The sequence below is a fragment of the Aptenodytes forsteri genome, unplaced genomic scaffold, assembly GCF_000699145.1.
Source record: "Aptenodytes forsteri isolate BGI_AS27 unplaced genomic scaffold, ASM69914v1 Scaffold62, whole genome shotgun sequence".
Classification (NCBI taxonomy): domain Eukaryota; kingdom Metazoa; phylum Chordata; class Aves; order Sphenisciformes; family Spheniscidae; genus Aptenodytes; species Aptenodytes forsteri.
Window position 1 is genome coordinate 2,216,385 of NW_008794595.1, and position 8,445 is coordinate 2,224,829.

Consider the following 8,445-nt stretch of genomic DNA (forward strand, 5'->3'; position numbering starts at 1 on the left):
ATTTTTATTAGCATTAAGCCAGCATGGTCCTCTGCTGAAAGGTTCCCTACTTATGCTAACCATGGAATTTATATAAACTTGCTGACAACAGCTAAGTATGTTTTTAATGTACCAGCGTATTTTCCAGGATAATGCAAATGAGCCTTTGAGTAGATTTGCTTTGTACTCACCTAACATTGTACAATGCACAGTGTCAGATGCAGTGTGATGAGGCATCGTACAACCTGTATCTAATCAAATTCAGACCCCATTATCTGCTATTTTAATTTTTAAAAAATCATTCGGTGACAGCCTTCGGAAGGACTTCCAGTCAATATTTTTATTTTCATTTTAGGAAATAAGTCTATTCAATTCAGCTTGCTTCTGCCCTCCCTAGTGTGCTCACACTGGAGAAGTGCCCTGCTTGCCGCGGGCCTGCAGGCAGGGTGGGGAAGGGGTGCTAACCCAGCTGAGCGCGGGCGGGAGCAAATGGGACGGCAGGGTGATTTGCAGTGAGGGGTTTGGTCTTGTGTTTCGGGGATTAAAGCAAGGGGTGTGCAAAGGGAAACTGTCCGGCTGTTGGTAACCAGCAGTCAGCTTCTCATCTTGGATACAACTACGCACGGGAAATTACGACAGGAAAAAGGGCGAACAAAACTCACCATGGTCTCAAAGGTTTGGGTTGCAAGCTTAAGTACCCCCACTTTTACCCTTGTTAAATTTTTAACATGAGTATTAATGTAAAGCAAAGTACCCAAAATAAACATCCCCTCCTGTGCCTCAGTTTATATAGCTATTTTACAGGTGATATACACTAGTAGTGTACACAGATTTTCAAAAGACCTGGTCTTTTCCTTGCGGAGTATCTCCTCAAAAGCCCACCTTCTTGCCACTGAGTCCACAGGGGCACACTGAGCCTGTTCAACATGGACATCAGGGAGGTGCCAAGTTGTTGCAGAATCGATGAAAAACCTCAGTGAGCTACACAAATCCAGTGGCCTATGACACAGACACGGCAAGAAGGGACACGCTATGTTGCCCCAGAGCCTAACTCATCCTCCAGCCTGGCAGAATATCACATTCCCCCTTTTTTCCCATATACTTAAAGCTTTTCATTGTATATATTGGTTAAATCAATGTGGATAATTTATACAATACAGTACTTGCAAAACAAGTTTAAATCCCTTATCTTCTAATATTTCCTGAATCAAAACATGCCTGCTTTATTTGGGATAAACTTCTCTCTTAGCTGCTGCAACCAGCATTGGGGTAATATTTACGCCTATGCAGTATAATTCTTGTAACGGTAATTAGTAACAGAAATATACTCCAGCTGAACTTCTTTTTATTTTTCTGTATTCATCAAAGAAACACATTTGAAAGAAAGTTCGCATTTCCTCAGACTACAGCAATTATTGTGCAAACACCAGTAAGAAAAGAATAAGCTATTTTTTACTTACCACAAAAAGTATATGACATTTCTAGATCTGACGACATACAAATAAATTCACTGGCTCCAGGAGTGAACAAAATGAAAAAAAGAAGTCCAAACATAGTTACTTATTTTGCTCAGTATTTGATCGAATAAAACTTCGCTTTGGGGAAAGAGGAACAAAAATTCAGCACAGTCATCCTCAGTCACATGTCTTCAGGGAACAGTCGGTTATTTTGCCAAATTCTCTGCAATCTTAATTAATCCTACGGCAGCCCTATCAATTATCATCACAATAAGTTTTGTGAAGAAACAGTATTTCTGCCTTTGTTGTTACATTTTCCCCAGACAACACAGCTCAAGCCACGAGTGAAAAATGAAAGAGAAAACTGTCTGAAATAGGGAAGTGAGGAGAAGTAAAATTATGATTACCAGCAGCACGTAAAGGGCAAGTTTAGTTGACTCATCAGACATACCATTTGTTAAGGCATGACTTCAAACACTCACAGAGTTTCCTGTACATAGTAAAGAAGAGAAAAATCCACAAATGACAAAAACTAAGTCCACTCTTTTATCAGTATGGTAGTCAATAATTCTCACAAGTTTTCAGAATGAATTTTTTACAAAGCTCACCGTGCTTTAAGAACATGCCGGCGCTCCAGAGGAGTGTAGTTAGATGATGTATTTCCAAATGGAGGTAAGGATGGGAGCTGAATGCAACCGTCTGACGTTATTGAGTAGAGCCACTGATGTCCTGCACTATCCCACCTGCCGTCTTCAAAGCTGTATCTATCACAGTTATACAGTGAAAACAATCTTAAAAATCCATAAAATTACAACTGATGAGTCCCATGTCCCCCTCCCGGCCTCCCTCTGTGGAGGATCTTCCCATGTTCTTCCCTGCAGTCTCTGCCAGAGAAGCTGTGCTGCACAATTTGCCCAAGAGCACGGATCCCGACCACTGACTGTCGTGCCGGTGCATTGCACAGGCATGGGTCCAGGCGGACACCGACCATGAGACAATTAATAACAAAAGCTGTCAAATTTTGACTGAGATGTTTCTATAAGAACACGGAATCTACCTGTCACAGCTGAAGATAGGCTAGGAGCCCGATTTTAACCTAGGAAGTTGAAAACAGTCTAGGTTGCAGATTTTGGTATTCAAGTTTGAAACACGAAAACAAAAACTTTTAAAGCACTTTTGGTATTAGATACACCCCCTCGTTTCTGTCTGTTAGTGTCATACACAAAGAATAACATATTTTGCCTGTATCTACTATATCAGTTTTGCGGACTAAACTGGGTCAGCTTTTACTGCATAAACCCAGCAATATTGCTAGTCCCAACTACAGAAACAGATGAAAAAAAGGTCTAATAACTCATTCAAGAGAGCACCATCACCACCTAACTGACAGGAAATGCAATTATATTTTTTTCTGAATATAATAAAATACGGAAACTTATGAATGACTTACGGAACTTAATCAGATTATGTTCTCTTGAGTTACCTACTTGATTTGTATGTATGTCTGCAAGCTCCTCTTAGATCAGAAATTGTATTTGTTATGAAAAAGAAGCAGTATACACAATAGACAGGTGTTTGGTTTTGTGCTAAGCAGGAAACTCAATAAAAATTACTTACAACAAATATAACAAACAATTGTTCTGACTCTCCCCACTCCCCATCAGTGTCTAAAAGCTTTTATTCTCACAAATTCTGTGCACACCAGGGTAATATTTTACATATTTTAAAGATAAAGTAGCAAAAGAATAAGAAATTGGTTTTCAGAAGTCCAAACATGTAATACAAAAGATAAGTTAGGAACAGCAACATGCACAATAACTTGACTGATAGTGCCCAGAAGAAGGGGAGGGAGTGAGAATTCTATTAAAACTATCTAAAAGTACCAACTAATGAGTTAATGCATGTAATAATTCACAAAATAAGATAAAAAAATTAAAATTTAATATGACTAGAGAACTCTCTTCAGTATTTCCAAATCTTTCTACAGACCACAAGAAGAGTCCCACCGGCCTGACAAAGTTCAAGACTGAAAGAAACTTCTAACATTTGGCTTTTAACTGGGAATTCAAAACTATACAACTGTTGTGGTTTAACCTCAGTCGGCAACCAAGTTCCTGACAGATCTCCAGAGTACGTACATCACACACAGATTTTTGCTGTTGTTTAATGCTGTAGAACATACAAACCCTTTGTGATCAGAGCAATAATACAGTTCTGTTTCAAAATGGCCAAATTTTGCTTAAAAATAGTAAAATAGGTAGTGAAATTGAAATAAACCTGGAAGGCTGTAGTAGCTGAGAAAAGAAATGGAGTGATGAAGCAGCCACTAAAGAATAGCTGCCTTGTACATGCACCATCACCACGTCCAAAAAAAGGTTCCTCTCAACCACAAAGCCATGGCCACCGATGTGGAGCGAGTCTAATCAGCGAGAAGCCAAGTCAGGCTCTCTGCTGAGTCTTCTGTCAGTCCAATAGATTTAGCAAAACTCGCAGGTCAGTTTGAAGTAGGCATGAGATGGCACTGACTGTACCCTATTGACATACACGATTACCCAGCTGAAATGGCATCCCTCTGCGGCCAGGCTTGTACTTGCTTTGCTGCACAGTGCGTTGGGTGGCTGATGTACTCATGGGCAGACTGGAAAGAGTGCTGCAGATTTACAAGATTTTATATAAAAACTCTTTTAACATAAATGAAGACAAGCTCTCTGCTGAATTCCGTGACTTTCTAGACCTGGTTCAAGATAGGTGTTTTTCCCAGATACTTGCTGCAGTAAATGATATAGATGAGGAATGAGTCCCCCCTGGTGGCTTAGACAGACAGGCACATGGGGAAACCTCTCTATCCTCTCCTGTTCCTTATTGCACTTTTATTGCACAAGTCAAGACTATTCCAATGCTTTAAAAAAATCAGTGTAACTAGGCTCCATTTTAAAAGGATCTGGCTGGCTAATGGGAAAATAGTGCTACTGGTATCAGGGCTAAAATATCACTTATGACCACGATTATAAAGTCTACAACCTTGACCATTGTGTCTGGTCAAATTGTCCTTAAATCAAAACAACCTCAACCATTTTAAAATCTTTTCAGCAAATTCAGTTTTAGATGCTTGTGCCTTCCAATGCCCGTATCGATGCCATTCATAGAAGTGATGTCTTGTGATGCTCACTGAAGCCCCAAACTAGTGCACTAGAGGTATGAGGAGTCTGCCCTGTCCCTTTCAAGTCAGTACAAAGGGCGCTGGAGAGGAAGGACATAAACTTCTATACATTTTATTTTTACTAAATACTCTTTCTTTACTATAATCTTTCTGATCCAGAAGGAAGGTGAAAAGGAGAGAAAGAGAAGCGGAAAGAGCTACACAGTAGTGTTACTTCACTAGAGTTTTGTGACAATTTACTTCATTTATTTTGAAATCCTTTGCAACTACATTTAGTAGGGACCAACTCTCATATCCAGTTAACAGTACATAAAATAAATCCAAGTCTAGAGAATTTAGGACTTCATACTTATGACTATTCATTTTGTCTACATCTGAGATGCTGAGAGTAGAAGTTTAACTCCAAGCCTCCTCACTGATTTATGGTTAAAATCCTTAAACTAATTTATGATATTTTTATCTCCTTTCTCAATACATCTAAAAAGTGCTTAACTTACTTGTGATTGCTTTCCAAAATAATCACTTTGTATTTGGATTGTTGGCTGCAGATGAGTACTTTGACCAGATAAGCACTTATAAGTCACTGATATCTCCCTCAGGAAAGATTTATAATATACATTATCATAAAATCCCATCACAGAAAAATAAATAACAGTATACCAGTACAGCAGAGGAAAGTACTCCATTTCAAAGTGTTAGTCAGACAGAATTAAAAATTACGTTCTAGTTCTTGGCATGTACCAAAACCTCACATTAATGGAAAACTCTTTTAAGATGTTAAACACATTTATTCAATAAAGAAAGAGGCAATAATAATTTAATTTTCCTTGCAGGACCATTTGTGACGGTTTTTGAAGTAGATCTTTTTGCAGCTGGAAGCAGACATGTTTATTACTTCTGATCCTGGGTTTAGGGTTGCTGCTGAAGACACTCCAATATAAAGGGGCTGTATGTAAGACATAAGGCAGGTATTCACAAAACAAAAACACACTTGGCAATCAACATAAAAAGTAGACAATTGTAGCAATGCATGAGTAAATCTCTCTTCTCAAATCCTCCCATCCTATGTTCGACAATGTTTATAGTGGAAGTAGAAAGCCAAGCCCAGGGATACCAGAAAGGGGTAGAGGATTCAGCTCACCTACATGCAGCCGATGAAGTACTTGAGGGTGCCAGGGGAGTCCAACCCAAGAGCAGTGCACCAGCACATATCCAGGGGTGAGCTGGTAGCATATGAGTAAGAAAGCAAATAGTTGTGGAAAGAAAGACAAAGTGATGTGCATTATTCTGAATATATTTTTTTAAATGCTGTATGCACTTTGGCTTAGTGGTTTGATTTGAATATAACACATTAAACCATTGGAGGCTATTAAAGTGAAGCAAATACACACCAGGTGGTATCCTGTGCTAACAATTATGTTGGAAATAATTCTCTGTCTGTTGCCAGTAGACTTATGGTTTATTCTTTCCAAGTCAAGTTTAAGATGAAAGCTTGTCATTATACTCTAAAGTATGCATTAAACCATTAAAATTGTCAAGAAGAAGAGAAAGCAGAGGGTGAAGGGAGAAGAAAGGGCTGTCCCCTACCTGAGGCTGACAGAAAGCACACCACAGCAACACTGTCCACCCTGGTATTCCAGGAATGAAGACAGCTGGACATGTTTTGCGGCCATTTGCTCTTGTTCTCTGTTCTTCCCTGCTTAAAATAGCTGCTCGCTGAGGTCTGTATAGCTGTGGGATAATCTTATTATAGTGGATCCAACTCCTAGCTAGCACACTTGTCCCATGTCTCGGGGGGCTGCAGCAGGCAATGTTGTACACGGGGGCATGAAGCAATTCTTGGTATGACCACAGAACTCCAGGGCAACCGAATTGCAGCAGCTTACCAAGTTTCCACCTATTAAGTTATATTGAGCAATTGTAATAATTCACATGTGTGCTCTTAATTTTTACAGCACAAACAGAATTTCATGAAGTTTCCATCACCTAAATTAGGCTCTCACAGTACCATGCAAAAAATCTACTCACATTTTCTTCATCTTTGCCAATGTGATGACTTTGGTTTGTAATAAAGCAAGCTCCAGTGAAATTAGTTACCTTTTGATTCTAGAGAGTGTGGTTAAGAGTATGAAGTACGTCAGAGCTTTAAAGATCTCTCTTTAAAGTTATCAAAAGGGGATAATTTTCTCATCAGAATATTTTACATTTGCAAGAAAAGGCTGAGGGTTGTGGGATAATTTAATTTAAAAAATAACATTGAAGAATGACAAGAAGCATTGTACTTTATAATTAAGAACAGGCAGGGACTAATGAATAATATTGTGGACAAAGCCAAAAACTTGAGAAAAAGGGAGAGGGACACCAGCAAGAAAATAGCATGTAGTCAAAGACTGAAACGAAAAATTCGCATGTATCCTGCCTGTTTTCCTAGGGAAAAAAGCAGTCATCTGTGACCTTTTGTGGAAGCTCTCAAGGCTGGAAAGGGATAGGAAGCAAGTGTTTAGGAAAGAGGCTTGAGACACTTCATATGTTCCTGCTCTTCACACCAGACTGAGTGAAACCAGTACCAGGGTAAGACGCGAGACCCAGCTGCTAGGGACAAGTGATAGGTTGGTACTGGAAAGGCTGCAGGAGCTGGCAGCCTTCATAGTAGGTGTAGCCTTGCAAATAAGACAGCTTATAAATCACGTATTTTAGAAGACTGGGCTTCTACGTCAGTATTTCCTTCAGAATCTCCACATGTATGAGCACATTCTCTAGGTCTTATAAATTAATTGCTTCTTCCATGTCGTACCCAAGTTACCTACACCCAAAGAAACATCAGCAACTTCCACGGATAAAAATGTTAGCAGGTAGCAATACTTCTGCAATTAGAACTGTTTCTCACCGAGTGTATAAAACTGAAGGACAACGAAGTAGAAGAAAATAGTAGTTCACAAAATTAATAGGATTGTGAAGGATGTGGAGCTAACATAACCAGGCCTTGGGAATTACTTGATAGCAATCTGTTTATTGAAACACTCACACTACAGTCAATTCTCTTGCAAGATTTGTTAGTAGCAAGAGGGCCTGTTTTGGTTTATGCACATGTCCTAGCTTAGAAGGACACCAAGCATTTCAGAGTTTCCCACCTGGAAATGCACTCTGTGCACTACGAAATATCTGTATTAAGACAGACTGTTCAGAACCCAAAGTAAACCAGAAATGCATCTGGAAGTCTTTTTGGATAACATTTCCATGCCTTTATTTTGTTTCTAACATGAAGAACAAACTACAGTTGTTTGAATACTAGCCTCTACTGCTCTCAACAAATTCCAGGGATCTAAACCAGTCACATATGTGTAAGTATACTCGAATACTGTGTTCAGTTTTGGGCCCCTCACTACAAGAAAGACATTGAGGTGCTGGAGCGCATCCAAAGAAGGGCAACGAAGCTGGTGAAGGGTCTAGAGCACAAGTCTTATGAGGAGCGGCTGAGGGAACTGGGGTTGTTTAGCCTGGAGAAAAGGAGGCTGAGGGGAGACCTTATCACTCTCTACAACCACCTGAAAGGAGGTTGTAGCGAGGTGGGTGTTGGTCTCTTTTCCCAGGTAACAAATGATAGGACAAGAGGAAACAGCCTCAAGTTGTGCCAGGGGCGGTTTAGATTGGTTATTAGGAAAAATTTCTTCACCGAAAGGGTTGTCAAGCACTGGAACAGGCTGCCCAGGGAAGTGGTTGAGTCACCGTCCCTGGAGGTATTTAAAAGATGTGTAAATGTGGTGCTTAGGGACATGGTTTAGTGGTGGACCTGGCAGTGCTAAGTTTGCAGTTGGACTCGATGATCTTAAAGGTCTTTTCCAACCTAAA

General features: G+C 39.8%; 1 protein-coding gene across 1 annotated transcript in view; it reads right to left on the reverse strand.

Annotated features, from left to right (window-relative positions):
- LY96 (lymphocyte antigen 96) overlaps positions 1–1,611 on the reverse strand; it is a 13,065-nt gene extending 11,454 nt beyond the window's left edge. Inside the window, 3 exon segments of the mRNA XM_009272644.2 lie at positions 1,440–1,538; positions 1,541–1,595; positions 1,597–1,611. Coding sequence (XP_009270919.2) covers positions 1,440–1,538; positions 1,541–1,595; positions 1,597–1,611 — 169 coding nt within the window.
- Positions 1,612–8,445: the final 6,834 nt, after the last annotated feature.